This window comes from Canis aureus, chromosome 15 (genome assembly GCF_053574225.1).
Source record: "Canis aureus isolate CA01 chromosome 15, VMU_Caureus_v.1.0, whole genome shotgun sequence".
Taxonomy (NCBI): Eukaryota; Metazoa; Chordata; class Mammalia; order Carnivora; family Canidae; genus Canis; species Canis aureus.
Window position 1 is genome coordinate 54,002,432 of NC_135625.1, and position 27,051 is coordinate 54,029,482.

At 53.9% G+C, this 27,051-nt stretch overlaps 1 protein-coding gene, 2 long non-coding RNA genes, 1 other non-coding gene and 1 pseudogene across 7 annotated transcripts in view; 1 reads left to right on the forward strand and 4 right to left on the reverse strand.

The window, feature by feature from the left end:
- Positions 1-1,557: 1,557 nt before the first annotated feature.
- Positions 1,558-1,906, reverse strand: LOC144284850 (uncharacterized). The gene is made up of 2 exons (XR_013353270.1): positions 1,794-1,906; positions 1,558-1,675 (listed from the first exon to the last, which is right to left on the reverse strand). It is a non-coding gene; the product is annotated as an uncharacterized LOC144284850 (long non-coding RNA).
- A 235-nt stretch (positions 1,907-2,141) lies between these two features.
- LOC144284849 (uncharacterized) lies at positions 2,142-4,236 on the reverse strand. The gene is made up of 4 exons (XR_013353269.1): positions 4,090-4,236; positions 3,390-3,490; positions 2,687-2,876; positions 2,142-2,390 (listed from the first exon to the last, which is right to left on the reverse strand). It is a non-coding gene; the product is annotated as an uncharacterized LOC144284849 (long non-coding RNA).
- On the reverse strand, positions 3,670-3,801 carry LOC144285186 (small nucleolar RNA SNORA9). Its single transcript, XR_013353569.1, has one exon. It is a non-coding gene; the product is annotated as a small nucleolar RNA SNORA9 (small nucleolar RNA).
- Positions 4,237-8,790: 4,554 nt separating the features above from the next.
- The window catches only part of CCM2 (CCM2 scaffold protein), a 45,269-nt gene continuing 27,008 nt past the window's right edge, over positions 8,791-27,051 (forward strand). For 2 of the 4 annotated variants that reach the window (XM_077849952.1, XM_077849954.1), the window contains exon 1: positions 9,166-9,313. In XM_077849952.1, coding sequence (XP_077706078.1) covers positions 9,284-9,313 — 30 coding nt within the window. In that variant the 5' untranslated portion in view covers positions 9,166-9,283. Of the gene's footprint in view, positions 8,907-9,165; positions 9,314-27,051 lie in introns of those variants that run through there. The other 2 variants (XM_077849955.1, XM_077849956.1) reach the window with 2 other exon arrangements.
- LOC144285115 (dnaJ homolog subfamily C member 8 pseudogene) lies at positions 19,669-22,833 on the reverse strand (annotated as a pseudogene).

Sequence of the window (27,051 nt, forward strand, 5' to 3'; positions counted from 1 at the left end):
CTAAAACCCTGGGTGGCGCAGCGGTTTGGCGCCTGCCTTTGGCCCAGGGCGCGATCCTGGAGACCCGGGATCGAATCCCACGTCGGGCTCCCGGTGCATGGAGCCTGCTTCTCCCTCTGCCTATGTCTCTGCCTCTCTCTCTCTCTGTGACTATCATAAATAAATAAAAATAAAAATTTATAAAAAAAAAAAATCTCTAAAAGAATCGACACGCAAGTTAAGGACGGTTTTGCCTTCAAATTCATTATGACAAATAGATACCCAGTAAATTGGGAGTGCTTACTCAAAAGCCCATAAATCCAGGCCACGGCCTTGTGCACCATCCTCAGGGGCTGTTGGCCTGACACTTCCATAGGGACTCAGGTCATCCTCCAAAGCTTTGGGGAGTCCCCTGTACACCCCCTCTGGGGTTGGTGCTTTTGAAGGGCTTTTCCACACTGACACTCAGGAGAATCTGGTCCCTCTGGTCCTGGGTTTCACTTCCCCAACCTCTCAACCCCTGGTTGCAGGGGAAGGGTTCTCCAGCCTTGGTTTAAATGGAGAGGAATTCAGCCCCTGTTCTGAAACCTGAACTGGACAGGATTTTCACGTCACTGGACAGTTCTTGGATTTTTTTTTTAAGACTTTATTCATGAGACACAGAGAGAGGCAGAGACACAGGCAGAGGGAGAAGCAGGCTCCACGCAGGAAGGGATCACACCCTGAGTAGAAGGCAGACGCCCAACCCCTGAGCCACCCAGGCGTCTCAGTTCTTGGGTCTTTTTCTAGTAGAAATGTCAAGAGGGTTCTGAGGTTGGGGATTTGGCCCCTGGGGGAGAGCCTACTGTTGTGGAACCTGGAGCCTCCCTGGGGTTGGTGGGACTTGTCTCTCATGCCTCATTTGTCCCAAGGCTGGGGTGACACTGCATGCCATCTCCCCTGTCAGGTGGGACAGACCTTGCAGGTCAGCTGGGGAAGCCAGTTGCTGGGGCCCCACCCTGGCCCTGGGGGACACCCCCCTCCCACCTTCACTACAGATGCCAATCTCCCTCCCAGTCCCCGGCTCTCTGACCTCCGTCCAGCCCATCTCAGGGTGTGTGGAACCAGGGCTCCTGAGGCCACCTTCCACTTTTCCCCATCGACCCGGGTGTGCATGGGGGGATAGGAGGGTTTCAGGGTACAGTTGCTAGGACTCGGGGTACCTCTCCACTCACAACCTCAGTACCATATGGAGTGTGAAGGTGGCTCATTGCATCTGCACGTGTTACTTTCACGCACACATGGGCCTGGACACCTCTGTGTGCCCATGTATGGAGATGAGCCCTGCTCTGAAGTGACCACCGCACAGGGAGGAGGACTAGAGGTGGACAAGCCTGTCAAGGTGACAGAGCCCACCCAGGATCCCCGGGGGGATGCCTGCAATGGCACCTGTTGTAGCCCATCACCCACTCAGCACACTGCAAAGACTCGTCAGGCCGAAGGAACTCAGCAGCTGCTCCCTTCCTGGCGGCAGGGCTCTTGCTCCCTGGATCCCACATGAGGCAAGGAGACACACACAGCTGGCTGCACCCAAACTAAAAATAAAAAGACTGTTTATTAACCACCCCTCATTTCCCACACAGGAGAGGTCAGAGAAGCCTGGGCCCTGAGGTAGAGCAGGGACCCATATTGGGAGTGGACAGCATGGCATCCAAACCTGCAGGCAGAGAAATGTCAGTCAGACATGCATAGCAGGCCGAGCCACCCACTCCCACTTGGCACCTGAGCCAGAAATTTCATCTCCTCCCAGAAGGGTAGCCAGTGAGGAAGCATACCTGCTGGGGGTGGGGCACAAAGGCCGCTCAGATCCAGCTGCACCCCTGCAGTGTATGATGGGCAGGCCACACCCCCAGCGCTGACCTCTGGCAGATCAAGGCACCTGGACTGGTTGTGAATATCAAGCAAACACCCTGAGCACAAGGCCAGGGACTATTCGGAGCCTGTTACCCCTAAGAGACCTGTGATGGGACCTGAATCTGGATCTGCCACTACCCACCCCCCCAAACGGTGGGCTGCGGGGCCTCTGTGATGGGACTCTGGCAGCAGCCTGATCTTCCCAGGGTCCTGGTCGAATCCCAAGTCTCAAAGGCAGTCAATGAACCTTTCTGGAACTCAATCACCTGACTTAGGAGACGAAGGTCAGACCAAGTTGGTGGTTCTTAACTTCTTCTCTGGTGGGGGTGGGGTGGGCTCACGGGAATGAACAGAAGTGAAGACAGGCCTCTCCAGCACGTGTACCGCGGCAGACCGCAGACACAGCCACACAGTGATGACCAGGCCACCTGTCCTGTCGGCGTTCTTCTGGCTCTGGCACCTGGCTCAGGTGAGGGCAGACTGTACATCCTGTGCTGGGCAGGGACCCAGAGCAGAGCCTGCCGGGAGAGGCGCCAGTCAGACAAGAGATGAGACTGATCTATTCCGTCCCACGGCCGACAAGGTGGCCCCCCAATTTCAAGGATGCTGGTGAGACATAAGAGGCTCTGATTAGAGAGAGGAACAGCTGATGCTTCTCCACAGGAGCAGCCAGAGCGTGGCACCTCCTGCCAGTCCCAGTGCCCACAGGGTGACACATGGGAGCCAGAGGACACCTGGCATGTGTGGTGGGCCACGAGGTATAGGAGAGCTGGACCCCTAGCATCAGAGGGCAGGCAGGCCAGCTCTGTATTACCTCCTCCATCCTGCGGCTGCATGCCACACGAACGTCCTCAGAAAGATGGGCCAATGGGCAGCCCTGGCGGCTCAGCGGTTTAGCGCTGCCTTCAGCCAGGATGTGATCCTGGAGTCCTGGGATTGAGTCCTGAGTCGGTCTCCCTGCATGGTGCCTGCTTCTCACTCTGTGTCTCCGCCTCTCTGTGTCTCTCATAAATAAATAAAACCGGAAGGAAAGGAAGGAAGGGAAGGAAGGAAGGAAGGAAAGAAAAGAAAGAAAGGAAAAGAAGGAAGGAAAGAGAAAGAGAAAGAAAGAAAAGAAAAGAAAAAAGAAAAAGATGAGCCAAGGTGCAGCCAACTCCCAGTGTGCTCAGTGTCTGCACCTGGACAGAAGACACAGCAGACCCCAAGTCTGCGGGAAGCCTTGGCCTCGGAGAGTTGGTGTGGCCTGGCCAGCCACCCAAAGGAGCCCAAGGCTCTGCTGCCCTGCCATGACCCTCCACCCACGTCAAGATCCCACTCCTCCCTCCTGCTCAGGCATGGGGAAGGGAACAGACGCGATGCCTGGAGGGGGTTTCTGGCTGGGCGACCCTGCTCGTGTGCAACCGAGACCACCTCCTGGTGGTCAAAGATCTGAACCTCGCGGGGAACTAAGGTTTACGAGTCAAGCAAGCCGGCTGGTCCCGAAGCCTCCCTGCAGCAGCGCGGGCGCGGAACCTCACCTCTGGCTCTGCGGGGCCAGCCTTGCCCCTCGCTCCTTCTACGCGGTATTTGCCGAGGGCGGCCCCACTCCTCCTGAGCTTCATTTTTAGCGTGCGTGGGGCTGTGGAGGGTCAGGAAACTGCGTGAGCAGGGAGCCGGGCACCCAGCAAACGGCCCAGTCCCGAGCGCCTGTTCAGGCGGGGGGCTCCGCAACCTGCACGGTCCCCGACCGTCGCCGCTTGACCAGCCTCGTGGGACCACACGTGGCCCAGGTCAGCGCGGCAGCCGGAGGAGGCGGCAGCCTGTCTGAAATTTCTATAACCTCGCTCTGGATGGAGCAGGGCAAGGCCTCAAACCGTCTCAGGATGCTGTGGCAAGCGGTGCAGGAATGCACAGGGTCACCGCAGACCCCAGCACGCTGGACGCTTGCCGGGCCCCGAGGGCCGCCGAGCGGGGCGCCCCCGCACCCCGACGCCCAGCAGCAGCGCGCCCCGCCGCGGCCTCTCCCCGCAGTCCTCCTCGCACGCAGGCCGCGCTCCGCTCGCACTCCGCAGCCGCAGGCCGAGCCCCTCGGGCGGGCTCCGGGACGGCCGGGCGCCGCCACTACCCCGCGCTCGGCCCTCGGAGGCTCGGGAGCGGGGGGGTCAGTCCGCGCCGCGCTCCGACGAGCCGCGACCCCATCGCCTCGAGCGCTCGGCCCGCACGGCGGCCGCTGCTCACCGGGCCTCAGCCGGTGCGGCGGGGCACCGCCTGGAACCCCGACGGCCTCGGATGGCCTCGGATGCCGGCGCCCCGGAGTCGCCAGAGACACACGACTCCCGCGCTCCTCCTCCCGCCGCGCGTCGCGTCCTCACGCAGCCCACCGGAAGCCGGGTGCGGTGACGTCACAGGGCGCAGGCGGAAGTTCCGCCCCGGCCGCGGGCCCGGTCCTTCCGGTTCACGTCTGGGCGCCCACCGCGGCCCGGCGAGCGCGCAGCTAGGCCCGGTCCGGCGCCCCGCCCGCGGACGCCGAGCAGCCGCTCAGCGCGGTGCCCGCGATGCGCATCCGTTTCTGCCTTGATCCTTGTCCACAGAAATGTTTTCTTTATTCCCTGCCTCTGCGGAGCGGCCGTCTGGGCGGAGGGCGCTGGGGTTTTACTTCCATCCCCGCTCTGGACGCACGGAGCTGCCAAGGCTGCGCGGCTGGAAGCCGGCGGGGGGCGGGGGCCCCGGGGGCACGGCGGAGCGAGGAGCTCCGACTTAGGTACTTGCTAGCCGTTTTGTTCTCACGAGGGAGCTAGTTGATGGGCATCAGGGACAGGAATGAAAACACTGAAGTCTTCTCAGCCTTGGTAATGGGGAAAACATTCACTTAACAAAATAAAGAACAGGGCAGCCCGGGTGGCTCAGCAGTCTAGCGCCGACTTCAGCCCAGGGCCTGATCCTGGAGACCCGGGATCGAGTCCCACGTCAGGCTCCCTACATGGAGCCTGCTTCTCCCTCTGCGTATGTCTCTGCCTCTCTCTGTGTCTCTCATGAATAAATAATAAATAAAATCTTAAAAAAATAAAGAACAAACCGCACCAGTTAGTTGGAATCTAGCCAACATGTGGGTCGGAGAAAACTACCTCCGAGCAGGCCAGTTGATAAATCTCCAGTGTTCAGGGCGTTCTGGAAAACTCGAGTCTAGTGGGAAGGCATCTGTATGAGACCGTGTCTAGGAACCATCAGTGCCCTCCTGTCTCAGCCTGGTCAGGTGTGTGTCATTTGTCTCACTAGAACTTCTTGGATACAAAGAGGAAGCCCATGCAGTCCCTAAAGGACCTTATAGTTTAGTAGAGGGAATGTCTGAGCATGGTTGACTCTAGCATCAGGAGATGCAGAGAAAGCACTCTCAGGCTGGAGGAGGGAAAAGTTGCATCTGAAGATTTAGTGGAAGAGGTGCTACTTCAACTGGGTGAAAGAGCCCAACAGCCAGATCCACCAGGGACAAACCAGGTATCCCTAAATTTGGTTTATTAACCTGCTTCAAAGAGAGAACCCTAGAGACAGCTGTGCTGCATCTCATTGCAAGAGTAGAAAGGAAGTTTTGGAAGGTTTGGGATTGCATTGAGTAATTACTTATCATATTCTTTTAAAAAAAGATTTTATTTATTCATGAAACATACAGACATAGGCAGAGGGAGAAGCAGGCTTCCCGCGGGAAGGCCGATGTAGGACTCGATCCCAGGATCCCGGGATCATGACCTGAACAGAAGGCAGATGCTCAACCACTGAGCGACCCAGGCGTCCCTATTTTTTAAAAAAATTATTTAACTGACACAGAGAGAACAAGAGTGCAAGCCGGGGAGCGAGAGGCAAAGGGAGCCCCATGCAGGGCTTGATTCCAGGACCCTCAGATCATGACCTGGGCTGAAACCAAGAGTTGGACGCTTCACTGACTAAACACCCCCCCAGGCCTTTCCGGTCATTTTGTTCATGAAATGGGGCCACAGGGTGGGCTCGGAAGGTTACTGGTAAGAGGAAGGAGGCCCTCTGGACACTTTGCAACTGAGGTGTGACCTTGGGAGGAATATTGTGTTCTCTGAGCACAGCAGCTGCCTCATCCTGTGGGTTATGAGAAACTGCATAAACACGTGGCCAGCGGCCAGACCATTCATAGACCTCACCAGCTGACCTGGTGCAGCCTGCTCAGAAATGAGGCCCTCCTCTGCAGAAGACCCCCCACCCCCACCCCGCCCTGGAAGCTGGCTGCTAGAAGTCATACTTGGGGGAATTCAGACTGCTGTCTCTAGTGACAACCCAGGAAGCCACACGATACCACATAACAATCCAGATAAGCCAGAGAGCCAGGACTTGGTCAGCACCTGACATCTTACCTAATTTTTGTTCCCAGTTCCAACTCAGGACCAACCAGAGAAAACCAAACACATGGCATGCCCCACGTCCACTTAGAGCACCTCCTGCTCCTTAGGCCCCCGGCCCCTGCAGGGCAGCTCTGAGTCCCCATCTTTCAGCCATGAAGTTCTCCCCCTCCCCACCTGCCTTTGGGCCTCTACCAAACCAAGGGATGCAGTGACTCCCTCATTATAGCAGGCTCTGGACAAATAGCCTTGCTTGTTCTCATTTGTTTGGTCCTCCTTATTTCCCCCAAATTATGGGGTGGAAAGAGCTTCTTGGTTGGTGAACACGTTGGAGGTGCTGGTAGAGTGGTGCCCCCAGAGAGACATGGGGACTCCGTGTGCCTGTCCCTACACCTCGCCGTAGGCATCTCTCCCATCTGAATGTTTACCAGTTTTCTTTATCGTGTCCTTTAAAGAAAAAAAAAAAGACTTTATTTATGTGACAGGGAAAGTCAGAGAGGATGGGGGAAGGGCAGAGAGAGAGGGAGAAGCAGACTCTCTGTTAAGCAGGGAGCTCAGACGATGTGGGATGACGCAGGGCTCAATCCAAGAACCCTGAGGACCCTAGGGCCCTGGCCCACTCACTGAGACAGCCCCTATCATGTCCTTTTATAATAAACTGGTAAGCAGTAAGTGAACTGTTTTCCTGAGTTCTGTGAGCCACTCTAGCAAGTTAACTGAGCCCAAGAGAGGCTTGTGGGAGCCCAGATTAATAGCCAATTAGCACAGGTAACAGCCTGGACTGCTGTTGGCATCTGTGTGGGCAGTCTTATGGGACTGAGTCCTCAACCCCTGGGATCTGATGCCATGTCTGGGTAGATGCTGCCAAGTGAGTTAAAGTGTGGGACATTCTGCTGGAATCACAGAACTTCTTGGTGTGGGGAAAACCCTTGGACGTCTGATGTCAGCAGTGTTGAGAGAGTGCCAGCCATGTAAGAGCAAAGGAGGCACAGGAGGAGAGTGGGTTTTTCCTGACACACAGGCTAAGGGGAGTTTGAGGAGTGTTCTCTGCTGCAAAATATGTGAAGGTACATGAGTGGGAGACTAATTGCTAGGTCCACTGCCTTGTTTGTGTTTGGGGATGTGGCTGCTAAATTAGTGCAGGAGATAGAGTGAGGGACACCCAGGTGGCTCAGTAGTTGAGCATATGCCTTCTAGCTCAGGGCGTGACCCCAGGGTCCTGGGATCGAGTCCCATGTCGTGCTCCCTGCATGGAGCCTGCTTCTCCCTCTGCCTGTGTCTCTGCCTCTCCCTCTCTGTGTCTCTCATGAATAAATGAATAAAATCTTAAAAAAAAAAAAAGGTAGAGTGAAAGATGTTTTCACCCACCTCCGCTGTATGTGCCAAAGGACCTGGAATATGCCTGGGGTTGCTATACAAACAAGTGTTAAGTATAGCAGAGCAACAAAGGGTTGGCTGGTTAAAGCAAGGAGAGGTCTGAAGAACACGAGGATTCTAAATACAAGATGCAGCTACTACTCTGAGGGCTGAGATGAAGCTCCCAGAGAAGAGACCCCTTCCCCCCAGGGCTGAGAGCCTAGCGACAGCTCCGCACATGCTGGAGAAGCACCCGCAGGACTCGCTGGGAGTCCTTGTAGAGCCTAGGGAAAGCTGGTCACGGAGGGTTGCTAAGTTCCCTCGGAGGCAGGTGCTCCAAGGCCCCGGAGCTGTGAGAAGCTGCCCCTGTGGCGGGGAGGCCGCAGAGGCTGCAGGTGCCTGCCTAGGAGCTCCCTGGAGGCCTTGCCTCCCACACCGCCTCCCAGTGCTTCCTGCTGCACAGCTCTGCAGCGCTGGGCCATCCGGGGACAGAGGAGGCGCAGAGGGCCTGGCTCCAGTGCAGGGTCCATCGGGGACGGGGGAGGCTCAGAGGGTCCGGCTCTAGCGCGCAGGGCAGGAAAGGAGCACGAGCGGAGCTGGAAGGGATGCACGGACAGCTGGCAGAGGTCACCACTTAACACAAGTGTCAGTTCACTCTCTAGGGGCGCTGCAAGGGGCTCACTGGCAGCTCGTGGCGGGACGCGGCCGACCCCAGCCTGCGGAGGGGCGGACGTTGACACAGCCTGGTAGCTAGTGGCCGGTTGCGCTTTGTCCCGACGGGGGCCAGGAGTTGCGTCCTACCGCACCCCACCTTCCTGAGGGCTTAAGCAACACGGGTGCTGAAGCGCAGGAAGGCTTAAAGGGGCGTCACTGGGGCCCTGAAGGTACCCGGCGAATTGAGAAAGAGAAAGGAAGTAGCTTCGCCCCGCCCCCTTCCTACCAGCCCCGCCCACCAGAGTCCAAGCCCCGCCCCCTCCCCTCCCCGGCTCCGCCGGCCCCGCCGGCCCCTTCCCCACAGGCCCCGCCCCCACCTTGCTGCCGGCCCCGCCCTTCCCTCCCTGCTAGCCACACCCCTTCACGCAGGCCCCCCGCCTCCCAGCCCCTCCCCACCAGCCACGCAAGCCTCACCTTCCTGCGAGCCCCTCCCTCCCCACAGGCCACGCCCCTCACCTACTGAATAGCTCCTCCCCCTCATCGTGGCCCCGCCCCTGTTTCCCGTCGGCCCGAGGCGGCGGGGGGGGGGGGGGCCCTTCCCGAGCGCGAGGCACGCCGGGAAGTGGCTGCCCTAAAGATGGCGGCAGAATTGAAAAGTTGAAGCAGTTCCTGGAGCCCTGAGAGGCAGGGGACGGGCAGAGGACGGGCTGGGGCGGGGCTGGCGCTCTCCCGCCCTCCCTGAAGGGGTGGGGCGGGGTAGGGGCGCGACAGGCGCGCTCCCGCGGCCGAGGGGGCGGGCCCAGGCGGGCGCGTCCCCGGGGGCCCCGAGGGCGGGGGCGGGGCCGGGGGCGGGGCGTCGCCTCGGCCCGGAAGTGCGGGGTGCGGGGTGCGGGGCGCGGACGTCCCCTGGCGGCCGCGGCGGGAGACTGCGGCCGCGCGGGCTGGAGGCGCAGGAGCGGCGGCGACGGCGGCCGCGGGGCCGGGCGAGCATGTAGCGGCCGCGGGCGGCGCGGGGCTCCCGGGGCGGGCCGGGCCGGGCCGCGGGAGCCGCTCGCGGCGACATGGAGGAGGAGGGCAAGAAGGGCAAGAAGGTGAGCGGCAGCGGCAGCGTGCTCCCCGGGCCGGGCCGGGCTGGACCCCAGGGCGGGGCGGGGGAGCCGAGGCTGGACCGGGAGGCGCCGCCGCCGCCGGTCGGGGGGAGGTCGGGGGACAGCGGGGCCGGCAGGCTGGGGCCCCCGGCGGACCTCGCGCGCTGGGCCCGGGCGGCGGGGGTCGGTGTCCGCGGATGCGCCGGGAGGCGAGTCCCTGGACAATGGGGCTAGGTGGTCCTCCGCCCGGCCCGCCCCGCGGGGAGGAAGGAGCCACGCCTTTCCGCCCCTTCCGGTCAGCGCGTCCCCCAAACCCGGGCTGTGCACATGGCCCTGCCCGCGGGCTCCGCCGGGCCGGGGAGGGGGCGCGGGCGCGGGCGGGCCCCGGGGGCTCTCCAGGGCCGGGGTCTCCGCTGCCCAAGGGACCTCTGCGTCCTGATTCCGAAGAAGGGAGAAGCTGTGCTTAGGGACAGCTGCTCGCGGCTCGCTCAGCGTTTGCAGGGTCACTCCATTTGGCGCTTGGATTTCGGACACAGTTTAAGGGGCTCCTTAGTTTGTGTCCTTTTACAAATGTGGCTTTAACTGTAGGCTGGAGTAGTTGATAAACTCATTTTCAGGAGACTAATAGCGGAGAGGCCATTAAGAAAAAAACCAGATTTCAATGAAATTTCTCCTTTCTCAGGTAGAGGATTTCTCATCTGCTGGATTTCGTTAATGTGCACTTCGGGTGCACGAGTTTCAGACTTTGGGAGGTCCTCTGCTCTCCCCAGTCTGCACAGCCGGCTGGAGGCAGCTGTGCCCATCCTCTGACTCCGCACCTTGTTTCACATGATGCACCATTTTTGGAAGGCTGTGCTTGAAATCCGGTGTGGCCAGGTGGTCCTGGGGGATCGTGTGGCGCGCTCTCTCTCTCTCTCTCTCTCCTTGCTGTGTCGTGAATGTGTGTCTCATTCAAGTACGGTACCAGTTGCAGTTCCTAAGTCTGGAAAACAGCCCGAGCAAGTGATTCATTCTGCCAGCGCTAGACTGCAGGGGGGTGCTGCCCACCACAAAGGGGGAGAGCTGAGCTTAATGTTTCTGCCACAGCTGGGAGAAGGCTCCACATTGCATCTTCCCCTGTTATACAGCAGGCAGGTGGACCAGGGCCCCCACCGGAGATGGCCTGACCCCAGCACTCCTGGCTGCCAGTGGTGCTCATGTCCCAAGCAGATCTTGGGGCTTGGCCTGGAAGCATCTTCCACACTCGGGCCAGAAGGTGCTGGCTACAGAGGCTCACCTCCTTAGAATGGATGCTAAACTGTCAGTGATGGGGGAGCAGGGAATAAGTACACTGACTTCTTTCTAGAACCTTCTACAAGGTTTGGTAGGAAAAGTAGAATATTCCACAATGTTGAGAGAGACAAAGAATCCGTGAGATATTCCTGAGCTTTTAAAATAGAAGTGAGAAGCCAGTAAAAATCAAGAATTTTAGGGATGCTTGGGTGGCCCAGTGGTTAATTGTCTGCTTTAGCTCAGGTTGTGACCCCAGGGTCCCAGGATCAAGTCCTGCATCAGGCTCCCTGCAGGAAACATGCTTTTCCCTTAGCCTGTGTCTGTCTCTCTCTGTGTCTCTCAAGAATAAATAAATAGCTCAGTGGTTTAGCGCCGCCTGCAGCCCAGGGCGTGATCCTGGAGACCCTGGATCGAGTCCCACGTCGGGCTCTCTGTATGATGCCTGCTTCTCCCTCTACCTGTGTCTCTGCCTCTCTCTCTGTCTCTATGAATAAATAAATAAAATCTTAAAAAAAAATAAATAAAAATCTTTAAAAAATAAGAAACAAAACAACTCAACAATTTCAGAGTTAGGAGCAGTGTTAACATTCAGGCTGGAGAAGGTTGATGCTGAATTTCTTTTTTTTTTTTTTTTTGATGATGAATTTCATTGTGTCTGTTGGAGAAGATAATCACTGGTTACATAGTTGCCTAAGCCAGGAGCTCTGTGTTTTCTCTGTGGTCTGCCCCTGCCCTAGCTCATGTTCCCATAGGCAGGCCAGCCAGACAGCTCTGGGACGTGAATTCCTATCCAGGCCACGACTTAGCACACTTTCCCTGCTGCTTCTGGCCAGAACCTTCCTGCTCTGCTCCTCGTGCAGTGAGGTCACCTCCACTCATGAAATTTGGTGCTTACGTTGTTCTCATTATGGTCACATAACCAGATTAGTCTATTTTAAAAGTTACACACAAATTCAAGCTAAAACAGCGGAAGTAAGGACCTAATAGTTTTATGAAAGTACAGTTCAGCCATTTAAATTCCTTCTTCAGGGGCGTCTGGGGGGGGCTCTCGGTGAAGCATGTGTCTTTAGCTCAGGTCATGATTTCAGGGCCCTGGGGTTGAGCCCCATGTCAGGCTTCCTCCCTGCTCAATGTGGAGTCTGTTTCTGCCTCTCTGCCCCACCCTCCAGCTCGAGCTCTCTTTGTCAAATAGATAAATAATTATTTATATGTATATATATATATATATATATATATAATTTATTTATTTATTTACTTATGAGAGACCTAGAGAGGCAGAGACACAGGCAGAGGGAGAAGCAGGCTCCATGCAGGGAGCCTGACGTGGGACTCAATCCTGGAGACCCGGGGTCAATTTGGGCTGAATGCAGGTGCTAAATGGCTGAGCCACCCAGGGATCCCAAATAAATAAAATATTTAAAAAAAGTTCTTTCCAGTGAGCTCCCTCAGAATTACAGATTTTTTTTTTTTTAAGATTTTATTTATTTGAGAGAGAGAACACACAGGTGGGCAGAGGGAGAGGGAGAAGCAGACCCCCTGCTGACCGGGGGAGCTTGATGTGGGGCTCCATCCCAGGACCTCGAGATCATGACCCAGGCCAAAGGCAGCTGCTCAACCAACTGGGCCACCCAAGTGCCCCGAAAATTGCAGATTAAACCTTTATTTTGTATTTTGATTTTGACTTTTTTTAAAGTAGGCTCTAGGCTCATCATGGAGCTTGAACTCATGACCCTGAGATCAAGAGTCACATGCTGTACTGACCGAGGGAGCCAGCCGCCCCCAGATTTATACTTTATAAATGTGGATTGGTAGGTGTTTTCATGTCTTCAGACACTTGTCCTGGTTTCTTGTCAAGCAGTTATTCAGGCTTCTTCTAATGCCTCAGGACAGGAGTCTGTGAACTGCCAGAAAATAAGTAGGACAGAGTGGATTTCATATAAGGTGGCCCCAGGTACAGTTCTGTCCGTTCATTTTTCTCTTTCTTTCAATGGGGAAGAGGGGAGAGGGAGAGAGAATTTTTTTTTTTAATTTTTATTTATTTATGATAGTCACAGAGAGAGAGAGAGAGAGGCAGAGACACAGGCAGAGGGAGAAGCAGGCTCCGTGCACTGGGAGCCCGACGTGGGATTCGATCCTGGGTCTCCAGGATCGCACCCTGGGCCAAAGGCAGGCGCTAAACCGCTGCGCCACCCAGGGATCCCGAGGGAGAGAGAATTTTAAGCAGATTCCACACCCAGTGGGGAGCCCGGCCTGGGGCTCGATATCATGACCCTGAGATCAGCACCTGAGCCAAAATCAGGAGTTGGACGCTCAACCGACTGAGCCTCTGAGGTGTCCCCAGCCCTGTCTTGTCTTAGACTACCCTGGCATATATGATGAGGGCGACTGGAACCCTTGTAATGTGTCATGGAAAATCCTGGCTGATGGGGACGCTGGAGGAGCTGGTCAGGAAATGAGCAGGTCCTCGTTCATCTGTGGGATGCGTATGTGGACCAGGATATCCACTGGCTCCTAGTGGCGTGGGGCCTGGGGAGCAGGACTGACTGCTGGGGCACACATCCTGCACACATGTCCTCACGGTGGCTGGTATCTTTCAGATCATGAGTCCTGATTTGGGGTTTGGAGAATAAGGTTGCCTCTTTATGAAATGGATCCAAGTTTCATGAGTTTTGACACTGTTCTGTCAGGTTGTAATTCTTTTTTGTGACAAATGTAGGTGTACATGTGAGTTGGATCGAATGCTTGATTGGACAAAGACCTTAGCCTGTGGGAGGTCACCACCGGGCCTCTACTCTCTTGGGTCCCTGCTTTTGCTACGGCGGGTCAAACCATCAGTGGCCAAGCTTTCAACCTGAATAGTTGAATATTTTTTACACTGGGTTACTTTGTTTGCATTTTGTAAAAGGAAAGAAAGAAAGAAAAAGAAAGGTTATAAGGTACCCCAGAAATGTAGGGCTGGATGTTAAATGATAGCAAGGAGTTATTATTTTTTTTTAAGATTTTTAAAATATTTATTTATTTATTTATGATAGAGACGGAGAGAGAGAGAGAGGCAGAGGGAGAAGCTGGCTCCATGCCGGGAGCCCGATGTGGGACTCGATCCCGGGACTCCAGGATCACGCCCTGGGCCAAAGGCAGGCGCCAAACTGCTGAGCCACCCAGGGATCCCCTAGCAAGGAGTTATTAATTTTGTTGATATAATGTTTCTATCACGTGATCCAGGTCTGATTGATAGACATGTGTACTGAGCTATTTATAGGTAAGATAATGTGAGTCCTAAGATTTGCTTTATTCAGACTGGAAGCAGAACAGAGAGGAGATAGCCCAATGCGCTGGAGGTGCATGTTCCTCATCCGTTATTCTGTTTACTTTTTGGAATTTTGGAGTTTTCATATAAAAAGTGGGGAGAAAGCAGTCCCCCACATTATGGGTCCTGGGTCCTCAGCTCCTGTAGCTGCTGGATTGCCCCTCAGGTGGTGTCTGTGAGGCACTGGTGCTTGGCTGGACCAGTGCCTTTATACCTTTGCATGTCCAGTTGTCAGCCTTCCACACCAGCGTGCATGTGTCTGTTTGTGTGTGAGTGTGTGTGTGTGCGTATGTGGCTAAAATGAAAATCTAAAGAAATGGTACTTTTCTTTTTTTCTTTTTTTAAAGATTTTATTTATTCATGAGAGACACAAAGAGAGAGGGAGGCAAGAGACACAGGGAGAAGGAGAAGCAGGCTCCATGCAGGGAGCCCGATGTGGGACTCCATCTGGGGTCTCCAGGATCACGCCCTGGGCCAAAGGCAGACGCTCAACCGGTGACCCACCCAGGCGTCCCAGAAATGGTACTTTATATAAAGCAACACAATCTGATTTTTTTTTCTCTGTTCCTTTTTGTTTCTCTCATTAAAAACTGCCAGTCATGACGTGTCGCAGCCATCACATGGGGTTCACGAAGGGACTTTGGGGTCTGTGCCTTGTTTTATCTTTCTGCTGGAATAGGTTTCACAGTGACTCTTGGGTGACCATGTGGCACCCCCGAGCTGGAAGGTGGGCGGTGGGGGGGGACAGGAGGTGCCTGGTGGAGGCAGTAGGTCCAGCGGCCAGTGGACAAGTTCAGTGAGGCCAGCAGTCACGAGGCTCATTCCTCTCCGATTTGGAGAGTTCCCATTCACATAGTACCTTGTATTTATTAGTTTTCGACCTAAGGAACCATAGAGTCCCTGCCACCTTCAGATCCAGTGACTCGCCGGCCATTGTGAGACCCAGAGAGCATACCCGAACCTCATGATACTTCTCCGTTCCTGCTCGAGCATCGTTTGGAGAGGAACACATTTCTTTCAGCGATGGTACCACAAGGAGGCTGCTCTGAAGCAAGAGGGGCTGTCAGCCTTGCGCCTATGAGGTCGGGGACAAGTGCCTTCTGTACTGAGGGGCTTGGTGACTATGGTCACTGTTGCTGTCCTGTTTGTTCCTTTCTGTCAGCAGCACTAGCCTGGCTCGTCACCACTCTCTGGTGAGAGTGACCAGCCACCCTCTAAGGACCAATGTGACAGCATGAAATCCTCCTGTTGGTTTACCCGATCGCCTAAGACAGGCTTTGTGCAGTGAGAAGCACGGCTCAGGCTGCTGCATCCGGTCTGGAGAGCAGGTGCCCACATGGCGTGGGAGAAGGGGGCACCCTGGGTATCAGCTCACCCCACATGGGGACCATGTGTGTGATGTTCAGCAGCAGGTGGGGTGCAGGATGGGGCCCCCGAGGTTCTGGGAGGCCCTGGGCCCAGGCTGGGGGGAGGGGGTCGGCCCTTTGTGCCGCAGAAGCCGCTGGTGGTTGCCTCTCTCTCCAGTGACTGTTCCCTGGTGCTGACTGTGCCAGGACCAGATGCTGGGGACACAGATGAGCTCTGTGGCCACTGAGCCAGAAGTGGGGCTTCAGAGGACACACGAGGGTGGAACTTCAGAGAAAGTTCCTTTGAGGAGACCAAATGAGAAAGCCTTTCTGTTATGAAGGCGGCAGGTCCAAGCGTGAGAAGTTCCTGTATTGAAGCTCCTGTGCCTTGACTTTGAACATCATCAGTGTGCAGGCAGCTGGTCCTCATCCACTCCTCCTCCCCAGGTACCTTGGGCTGAACTATTTTCCCCCCAAATCTGAAGGGTGGAGCCCCAAGCCCCAACACCTACGAACAGGTCTGTACGTGGAGAGGGGTCTTTAAGGAGGTGATGAGGTAAACGAGGTCACTAGGGTGGGCCCTGCTCCAGTGTGACTGCATCCTCATCAGAAGAGGACGTCAGGATGCAGACCCGCACTGAGGGATGACCTGGGGAGGACACGACCATCCGCTCGCCCAGGGGAGGCGTTGGGAGGGACTGCCCTCCCCCGCTCCTGCCCCCCTGCCCGGATCTCGGACGTCCGGCCTCCAGCGCCAGGGGAGGACGGATGCTGTTGCAGCCACCTGCCCTGGTGTTTGTTAAAGTGGAGTAAAGCAGTCTATCCTGAAGCAAGCCCTGGACATCAGGGTGATGTGGCAAGAGTCCTATGCTAGGACCACATTGGGGGAATTGGTCTCAGTGTCACCCAGAGATTCTGAGCACCTGGTCTCCACGGTCCCATCCCACACGGACAGGCTACTCAGGGTGGCAGGGTGACCTGGCGCTGTGCTCTGTGGGCCGCCGACCACATGCCTGTGTGGCCTGTGACAGGCTGTGTGCCCAGGCTCTGAGCCTCAAAATCCTGCCTGCAGCTGGAGAGTGGGCTGAGTGGGTCTGTCGTGACCCTGCGCCCAGGTCCATGCTGGCTCTTCCCACCACTGAGCTTGCTCACTCTCCTCCCTCCGCCCAAGAACAGTAGCTCGGTTTTCATGGTTATGCAGGGAGTTTAGGTTTGGGTTTGTCACCCCCCCCCCCATTCTCTCTCTGTCTCTCGTGAATAAATAAATAAAATCTTAAAAAAAATTTTTTTTCCCCTTAGCTGTGTGTGCCAGAAATGTTACCCTTTTTTCTCCTAAGCGTGCCTGAATAGTAGCAGGGTTGGTGTTTTTGTTTGCCAGGCTCGTGCCAAGAATTAGGGCATTTGATTGTGGGCATTGGATGTGTGCAGTGGAAATAATCCCCTTTACTGAGTGCAGCAGGAAGTTGAAATTTGGGCTTTTGTTCGAGGCTTAGGATGGTGGGTATCTTGTAACCCGGGAGGGGGAAGGAGAGTTGAACGGTGAAAATGAGAATGGTCCACGTGGACCTCTGGGGTTCCTGTCTGTACGGAGCACTTGCTCTGGAGCTGCTCACTTGTGTGGGCTCTGCTGTTTCACCTGCTGGCACTCCTGACTTGGGATAAAGACACTTGTTTCTTTGGCTTTTTTTTTTTTTTTTTTAAATTAGAGACACACAGAGGGAGAGAGAGGCAGAGACACAGGCAGAGGGAGAAGCAGGCTCCATGTAGGGAGCCTGACGTGGGACTCGATCCCAGGTCTCCAGGATCACGCCCCCGGCTGAAGGCAGATGCTAAACCGCTGAGCCACCCAGGGATCCCCTGTTTGGCTTTTTATTTTTTTTATTTTTTTAAGATTTTATTTATTTATTCATAGAGGCACAGAGAGAGAGAGAGAGATAGGCAGAGACACACGCAGAAGGAGAAGCGGGCTCCATGCAAGTAGCCCAACATGGAACTCGATCCCGGGTCTCCAGGATCACACCCTGGGCTGCAGGTGGCGCTAGACCGCTATGCCGCTGGGGCTGCCCCTGTTTGGCTTTTTATAGTGACAGTTCTTCACAGTTTCACCTGCAATCTAGCATGCCTCCTGTGTGTCCTTACCATTAACTCTGCAGGCCTGTATGCTCTAGAACATTGCATTTTCCCTCACTGGTGGCCTGGCGGGGATGCAGTTTATGAATCTAATACTTGGACAGACCTATGGGTCACACGTCAGCAAATGTCCCAGGTCCAACTGGCAGGAAACATGTCCCTCTAAATGACTGTCACCGGTTTACTGACTCCTGCGGTATGACAGTGGCTGGAGCTGACCTGCCCTTCGTATGTGGAGGTGAGACCCACGTCAGGCCCTGTGAGAAGTGTCCTCTCCCCCAGGATTGAATCTTCAGTCCCCCTCCTTGGAAGAAGAGTGTACAGTCCACCCCCCCAGTATTTGATCCTGAATGTTCTTGAATACAGCTGAGTTGGAAGGATTTTACAGCAAATCCCTGTCCACCCACCACCTAGATTCCACTGTTAACGTTTGCTATGCTTGTTTTATCCCACACACCTGTCTGTCTCTGAACCCACCTGAAAACTTGCCCTGTCTCTCTGATGCGTTTCAGAGTAAGTTACAGACACCATTCTGCTTCCATCTGGGTACCTCAGCATGCTGATCTGTAGCTGCAAATCAATGTTGCTCAGTTTTCTTTTGCTGCAAAATGTATATACAGTCAAACGTACACATCTTAATAGTGTATTAGCTAAATTTTGACAGATGTGTACACCTGTGCAACCCAAAGCCCTGTCAAGAATTAGACTATTGCCATCACCCAGAAAGCCGCTCACGCTTCCTAGGATGTGTGTTCCTTCCCTCGCCACCCTGGCAGCTGCTGCTCTGGTGGTTGGCGCTGTAGGTGGGCTTGTCAGGATTGGTTTCTGTTCGAGAACTTCATACACATGGATTCAGGCAGTACTTTTTTTTTTTTTAAAGGAGTCTTTTTTTTTTTTAAGATCTATTTATTTATTTATTCGAGAGAGAGCAAGAGCATGTACACAGAAGGAGAGGGAGAAGCACATCCCTGGTTAGCAGGGAGCCCGGTGCGGGGCTTGATCCCAGGACCCCAAGATCCTGACTCAAGCTGAGGACTGTCAATGAACCAACTGAGCCTCCTGGGTGCCCCCAGCCAGTACATATTCCCTTTATTCACAGGATTCTGGGATTCACCTGTGATGTCCAGTAGCGGTCTACCGCACGTCTACACCACGGTCTGTTGCCCACTCATCTGGTGTCAGCTGTTGGGTTCTTTCAAATCTTATATTCTCCTGAAAAGCAGTGACCATTTGTGAACGGGTCATTGCTTGGACGTATGTGGCCATTTCTTTGGGGTAAATACCTAGTAATTGAATTGCCATCGATGCGTAGTTACGTACTGAACTTTGTAAGACACCGCTGAACCATTCCCTACCAAATTTTTGTCTGTTGATTCTATCACTTACTGAGAGAGCATTGTTTTGGGTTTCTTTCTCCTTGTAGCTCTGTGCGTTTGGGCTTCAAGTTTGTGTTAAGTGCATGCACACTTACGATCGTTCGGTCTTGTGGAAAGGAGTCTCTTTCATTGTGAAATGACTGTTTATTTGTGGTAATATTTCTTGTTTCAAACTGAATTCTGATGCTAATATAGCCACACCACCTAGCTTGCTTTTTATTTTATTTTATTTTATTTATTTATTTTTTAAGCAGTGTGTGCTTAACTGCTTTAACTGGGTGATTTCCACAAACTATACAAGAAGTTTCTAACTGTCACAATTCAGTGAAGTACAAAACATGAAGTTATAGGCTGTGGGAAGAGAAGGCAACACCAGCGGTGGCACCTTCCAGTCCTGGTTGGTCTAGGAGTAGGGGGTGGGGAAGGTTTCATTTTCATCTCAAACTGAGCCCCACATTTCAATGTACAAAAGAATTACTCTGATCAGTATTAAATTGTATTGAAAACAAAATGGAATAAAAAGCGACTACTACTGTATGTTGGGGTGGAAATGGGAGGAAAGAAGGTGTCCTTCAGAGCAGGAGGGGAGACAGCTGGGGAAAGAAAGGTTCAGTGGCTGTGCCCTCCGGTGGTCACGCACACTGCTCCATTTTTACTTTTGGTTTCAGGAAGGTCCGATTTTTCTTCTCTTTCTTCCCCTTTGTATTTGCTTGGAAGCTTCACCAGCTGTCCACACGGCCATCTCTACTTTCCTCAGTTTTTCTGCCACTCCCTTCCTCGTTTGGCTTTTTCTTGAACTTCAATCTCTTCTTCCCTTTGTCACTTCCTTTCATGCATCTCTTTGGCTTCTCTCCTTTCCTTTTATTTTTTTAAAAGATTTTATTAATTTATTTCTGAGAGACACACAGAGAGAGGCAGAGACCCAGGCAGAGGGAGAAGCAGGCTCCATGCAGGGAGCCCGACATGGGACTCGATCCTGGGACTCCGGGGTCACGCCCTGGGTCGAAGGCAGGCGCTAAACTGCTGAGCCACCTGGACGTCGCCTCTCTCTTTCCTTTTAATTTCCAGCTCAGGAAAGAGTTTCATGGTCTGTTTATATACTGCTTGTTTGAACAGCTCAGGGTCATCCTCCTCCACATTTGTAGGTTTTCCTTCCTTCTTTTTTTTTTTCCTTCCTTCTTTAATTGCTTTTTTCTCTCTTTCTCAGTGTGTGCCACGTATTCTTTTCCTGCCTGAATTACATCCAGGGCCCTCTTCTTTTGTTCCTGATCCAGTTGCAACTTATAAGCTTTGTCCACAGCTTCAAAAGCCTTTTGTGCTCGATCAGCATCATCTTGGTTTTTGTCGGGGTGTACCAATATGGGTAACTGTTAAAATCTCTTTTTTATTTCTTCATTTGTCACTTCAGGATCTATCCGAAGAACCTCAAAAGGGTTCAGATTGAAGTAGGAAGAACCAGGACGGGTCAGTCTTTCAATCTGATTTTTGGATATTAGAACTGAATCTCCCTTTTCTATTTGTTTGACCTCACTGTAGGAGGTCATAAATGCTTCCTTGGTGCTCCCTCTGCCAGCTGAAGTCCTGCTCTCTCCTGGAGCCACCACTTCCCCGCCCCCTTTTTAATGGTTTTGAAACGCTCTTTATTGTCTAGGTGAACAGAAGATAGTGGGATTGTCTTATCTGCTTCTGCATTCATTCTGTTGCTCTGTGTTGTTTTAGTTGAAAAGTCCGAAGAAAATCTGGCCTCACACAGCCCTGTAGCTAGAAAAGGGACAAGTGTTATTTTATTTTATTTATTTTTAAATTAATAAATTTAAATTAATTTAATTTAATTTATGAGAGACACAGAGAGAGGCAGAGACATAGGTAGTGAGAGGAGAAGCAGGCTCCATGCAGGGAGCCCAATGTGGGACTTGATCCCAGGACCCCGGGGTCACACCCTGAGCCGAAGGCAGATGCTCAACTGCTGAGCCACTCAGGCATCCCAAATGTTTTCAAATATCCTTGCTCACATGGCACATTACCAGACTGTTGAATACCTGCCACACCTATAGATGAAAATGATATTTGCTAATAATTTGGGTTTTTCTTTTTTAATATTTTATTTATTTATTCATGAGAGACACAGAGAGAGGCAGAGACTCGACCCCAGGACCCTGGGATCATGACCTGAGCCAAAGGCAGACACTCAACCACTGAGCCACCAGGTGCTGTCTTTGTTTGTTTGTTTGTTTGTTTCTTTCTTTCTAAAAGATTTCACTCATTTATTTGAGACAAAGAGAGAAAAAACACAAATGGGGAATAGGGGTAGGGAGGGGTAGCAGGAAAGGGAGAAGCAGGCTCCTCACTGAGCAGGGAGCCTGAAATGGGGCTCAATCCCAAAACCCTGAGATCATGACCTAAGCCGAAGGCAGATGCTCAAACCACTTAGCCACCCAGGTGCATCTGGGTTTTATTTTACAAAATGAACTTAAAAAAATTTTTTTTACTAAAAAATACATTTACAGCTCAAAAATAGGAAAATATATTCAAGAAATGAATGTGAAATGAAAATGAAAAAATATGAAAAAATCCTGTCTGCCAGAAACAATTCTTGTTAGAGCTTTTCAGATTACTTTCCTATGTGTGTATACTTTTTTGTGTGCATACAGTTTTATTTTCTTGGTTTCATTTATTGCAAACACTTGTTTAATGCCCACTTGGTACAGTGCTTTCTGGGGAGTTGTCACCGCCTTCCCGAAACTCCTTCATCTTTAGGGGGCTCTTAGTGCCACAGGATAGACTGAGTGCTGTGACAAGGAGCACAGGGCAGTGGGTCAGGATGTGCACTTTGCAGAGTGCGTGGATTTTCTGAAGGGCCCTCTGTCCCCATCCCCTTGTCACTCAAACTCTGTCCTGTGGTTCTGTTGTTCCTGGAGAAGTAGGGCCCTGGCTGGCCCTGCTGGGCTGCTCCTTGTTGCCGGCATGGGTTTCTGTAAGTACACCTGGCATGTGTAGAGACACAGTGATGGAGCACACCTTTGAGGTAAGTGTCAGGAACAGTGTGGTTTATCCTGGAAGGAGGTTGAAGAGTCAGGGTAACTGGTGACGGAGATCCCTTACGAAGATGGTTGTGTTTCAGTGCCTGTTATACAGACATTTGTTCCCCTACTTCTGGGGCAACCCCTCTGCATCTACTTAGAGCACTCTCACAAGTTTATTCTAGAGCTGGAATTTTGCTGTAATTGCCAGGGGCAGAAAACCCCGTGGCAGCACGCCGTGTCAGTGGTATCTTGTCACCTGGTGTACGCAGAGGAGGCAGGCCACATCCACGAATCTCCTAGAGCTCCCTGCTTGGGAATCCTCATTTCCAGAGCTCCTCCCATGTGTTGGGAGCCTCCACGTCCTAAGGAACTTGTGCGTGGCTCCCTGGTGCCACAGCGTTTTGGGAGGGGGGGCGTGATGGGACCATTGCAGGGGTACTGGATGCCCTGTCTGCCCCGTGTCCCCAGTACTGCGTCTGGCGGGGGCTCATCAGGGCCTCACCTCCCTCTGTCTTCCTCCGCGGCCGGGTCTGGTCACAGGAGGAGGGGGCGCCTCTGATGGTCTTCTGTTGGTTTTTGCATCCACTTCACTGCTCCGTTTCCCTGATCCCCAGGCCCCCTGTTCTTTCACATCTCGCCTTTGTTGGCCAACATCCTTACCTATATGATGCCGATCCTTCTGTTCATGTTCTTGTAAGATGCATGTTGTTTTCATGCCGCTTTACAGATCTTTGTATTTTGAAATAATTTCACACTTAAGAGCTGCAGGAGTAGAACCAGGAGCTCCAGTGTGCCCTCAGCCGAATTCACGAGCAGGTGGCGTCCTTGGCAGAAGCAGAGTGGCATGTGCGCAGCCCACCCCGGCTCTTGGCACGGCTGGGTGTCTGTGCGGGTCCCCCTGGCTTCTGTCACACTGCACCACACGCTCACCAAGGTGCAGCAGGTTGTAAAGGGCTCCCCTGTTGACCACCCCATCCCGTCGCTCTCTGGTCGCCTGTCCCAGGAGGCCAGGCCCTGGGGGAGGTGCCATTGGCCTTGCAGCAGCCGTGCTCCCCGGAGGGGCCGTCATGTCATCCTGTGGGAGGAGCCCGCGGGGCACCCTGGGTTGTGACGTCGGGCCTGGCGCTGTGGACCCTCACGATCCCTGGTGCAGGTGGCTCCGGGCTCCTGTAGGAGGGGCGCAGCCCTGCGGAGCCAGCGGTGCCTGTGGGGTCCAGCCCCGTGCCTCCTCTGTGTGTGGGAGACGCTTGTCCTTCCGGGGAAGTGCCCGTTCCCTCTCCTGCTGGGCTTCCCTTATGGGAATGCAGTTTGGGGGACCCCATCAGAATTGTGAAATGCACCCTGCTTTTATTTTTTTTTTATTTTTTATTTTTTATTTTTTATTTTTTTTAATTTTTATTTATTTGTGATAGTCACAGAGAGAGAGAGAGAGAGAGGCAGAGACATAGGCAGAGGGAGAAGCAGGCTCCATGCACCGGGAGCCCGATGTGGGATTCGATCCCGGGTCTCCAGGATCGCGCCCTGGGCCAAAGGCAGGCGCCAAACCGCTGCGCCACCCAGGGATCCCTGCACCCTGCTTTTAATTCTGGGGGCCCCCTCCTGTTCCCTCCAGGGCCCCCCGCTCATCATGCTCCCTGTTGGTGTCTGTGTGTGTGGCTTGGGTGCTGGCTGCCATCCTGCCCAGCGCCCGGGCAGCTCTTGGGGCAGAAGCGGGGACCAGGTAGGTTCTGGGGCATCCTGCGCTTCGGATGGGCCTGTTGCCGTGGGCTTGGCCTCACTGCCACCTGAACGGCCTTCTGGGGAGGTGGCTGCACACGTTCAGCTGCCCTGGGAGGAAGTAACCAAAGGCCCAGGTGAGGATGCAGGAGGCTGTGTATCCGGCTTGTTGGCGGCTCTGGGGCCAGGTGTGCCTGGCTCTGCAGCACCGTCCAAATGGCTCTCAGATGGCCGGGGGAGCGGGGCCTCGGGCTCCGCCTATGTCCCCATCCACCCTTTAGACGGTGTGCGTGCAGAAGGGACAGGTGACCCTGTAGGGGTTCTGTGGAAGCCATCAGTTGGCAGGGCTCCGCGCAGGATGGCTTCGTGTGGTGGCCGGTGAGCTCGGGGTGGGCGCCCATGGCCGGGCGGGAGGGGGCAGGCAGGCCGATTCAGTGCCAGGTGCTGCGGGGCCCTGCTGTTTGCGGGGGCCCGGCCGTGGGCGTACATCGGGCCTGTCTAGGGGGCCGGCCGCTCTCAGCTGTGCGCTCGATGCCCGAGCATCTCCTGCTTACTGTGCCCGTGGAAACGGCCAGTGCAGATGTTGCACAGCCGGCATTCTAGTCAGCAGAGGGGCTGCTGGGGGCGCGGGGCGTGGGGGCCGACTGCACACCACAGCTCCTACACCCGGTGCGGTCAGGCTCGGCCGTCGTCTCCTCTGCCACCCTGTCAGCCACACCCCAAGCCAGCTGTGCGTGTCCCTGGTTCTGGGGACAGGTGCGTGCTCTAGGGCTACAGTGAGCAGAAACATCTGAAATTGTAGGAGACAACTTCCTGAGCCACAGAAACACAGGCTAGAAGAAGTGGAGAGACGTCTTGTGTTTGGATGGCATGGTGGCCTGGTGACGGCGTCTCTTCCCCGTGAAAATGCCACAGACGTCTTCTCTGGAACAGACTCCTTGAGTGGAAGCTCACCTGACTTGGGAGTAAGTGAGAATAGCCCAGAAACCCTCTGGAAAGAAGAAGAGCGATGTGGGAACAAGTGCAGCAGAATAGGCGGTGGGGCCGCACCTCTGCTGGACTCTGCGGGGTTGTCCTGCGATGAGCTGCAGGAGCAGAAGGGAAAGTCAGCTGGAAGCCCCACTCTTCGGGGAACCGAGTGCTGGAGAGTGGTGCGGGGTACCTGGGTCACCGTCTAAAAAAACGATAAAATAGATCCATCCTTCGTACCGTACACCAGGATGAGCAACCAGTGGCTCAGATATTTAGATAAAAACAAACCAAATCATTCAGCCGTAAAAAAAAAAAAAAAAAAAAAAGACCAAAAGACCCAATGACATAAGCATAAGTAAAGTAAAAAGACAAACCAAGAAAACATTATCTGGACCTTATAAAACACAAGGTAAATATTTCCTGAATTAGATGCTTCTAAAAAGAGGAAAAAAATGGCTAGGGGCTGAGAGGAGAGACACAGGCAAGAGAGGGGGACAGACGGACACAGAAAGAGAAACACAAATGGTTTTTAAAAACGTGTGAAAAGGGGTGCCGGGTGGGCTCAGCTGTTTAGCGCTGCCTTTGGCCTGGAGCATGATCCTGGGGACCCGGGATCGAGTCCCACATCGGGCTCCCTGCATGGAGCCTGCTTCTCCCTCTGCCTGTGTCTCTGCCTCTCTCTCTCTGTGTCGCTCATGAATAAATAAATAAAATCTTTGGGAAAAAATGTGTGAAAATGGAAGTCAGACTCCTGAATAACAAGAGAAATGCAAATTCAGACTACTTGGGGCCACTGCCCTCTCCCCCCCTCCCCCAAGGCCAGCAGAAACCCTGGAGTTGGTTAGGCATGAGGGAAGGGGACCTGCACAAACCCTGATAAAGGCAATGCCTGGCTCACCTGGTACATTGACTGACCTAGCATCCCACTTCCCACCTGGTGTGTCGACTGACACAGCATCCTGCTTCCAAAGACCTACTCCAAGGACACTTTGGCAAAAACCGGATGTGGTTTGTGCACCAGGCTGTGCATTGTGGCCCTACTCTTTGGAACGAGGTGCAGATTCTTCAAGCTGTGCTATCCCCACATAATGGGTTTTGGGGCAGCATGGCCAGCCGGAGGGGTCCCCTGAGCCCAGTGAGTGGGCGCCTGGACATGCACCTGCAGCCATTCACTCTGATAATTTTTATACAGTTACCTGGAGGCAAGGAGGGTATGACCTCTGAGCATAGGCCTTGTGACTAAAACTATCTTCTGTTCTATACTATTATAAATTAAATAAAAGCTTCTTAAAATGTCACTTAAAAATGGAAAGCAGGGGGCAGCCCCGGTGGCTCTGTGGTTTGGCGCCGCCTTCAGCCTAGCACATGATCCTGGAGACCCGGGATAGAGTCCCACGTCGGGCTCCCTGCATGGAGCCTGTTTCTCCCTCTGCCTGTGTCTCTGCCTCTCTCTCTGTGTGTCTCTCATGAATAAATAAATTAAATTTATTTTTTTTTAAAAAAGGAAAGCAGGGACGTCTGGGTGGCTCAGTGGTTGAGCGTCTGCCTTTGGCTCATGGTGCAATCCAGGGGTCCTGGGATCAAGTCCCACATCGGGCTCCCTGCATGGAGCCTGCTTCTCCCTCTGCCTGTGTCTCTGCCTCTCTCTGTGTGTGTCTCATGGATAAGTAAATAAAATCTTAAAAAAAAAAAAAAGGAAAGCAAAATATGTATTAAAAATGGCATAAAGCCACAAAAAGTCATTAACCCCTCCAAGAAAAGATATTTCAAGTGCTGAAATCATAGATATGTGACAGCAGACCCCCAGTGGGATATATGTGGAGGATAAGAGCTAGAGAAGAGCCCCAAATAATTTTTTTTCAGCAATCATACCAGTAATAATACTGGTGGTGTCATTTTGCAACCATCACGTGTGTTTCAGGGTACAGGGGCAGTGTTGTTCTGTTAGCATCCATGCACACGAACTTCCAGGCCAGGGCACAGGCTTGGGCACACCAGAGGGGCCAATCCATAACCCTGTATCCCAGGTCGGATTGGAAACGGCACTCTGAAGTCTTCTCAGCACAGAAGCTTATGTCCTTATTCTGAAATTTCCTGGAGATACGTGCCACTGAGCATCCGTAGTGGCCATGGGACCTGAGACAGCCTTTTCCTCCAGAGGCGGCTGCTCCTTGGTCTGAGCTGTCCCTCTCCTGAGCTATCCCAGGTCTGAGCTGTCCCCTGCCAGAGCTGTCCCTCATCTGAGCTGCCCCCCAGCTATCTCCTGTCCATTCTGTCCCCCCAAGCTGTCCCCTTTCAGCTGTTCCCCTGTCTGAGCTGCCCCCCAGCTGTCCGTTCTGTCCCCCTTGAGCTGTCACCTGTCCGTTCTGTCCTCCCTGAGCTGTCCCCATGTCTGAGCTGCCCCCCCCAACCGTCCCCCGTCCATTCTGTCTCCCCCGAGCTGTCCCCCTGTTTGAGCTGTCCTCTGCCCTTGGCCAGATGTGGAGGCATCTGAGCGTCTGTAAGGCGACTGTGTGGATGGTTCCTGTTCACCAGGACGATTGTTAAGGAGGGTGTTCTGCACCAGCTGTGACCGGAGAGTAGGGGGGAGGTTGGACTT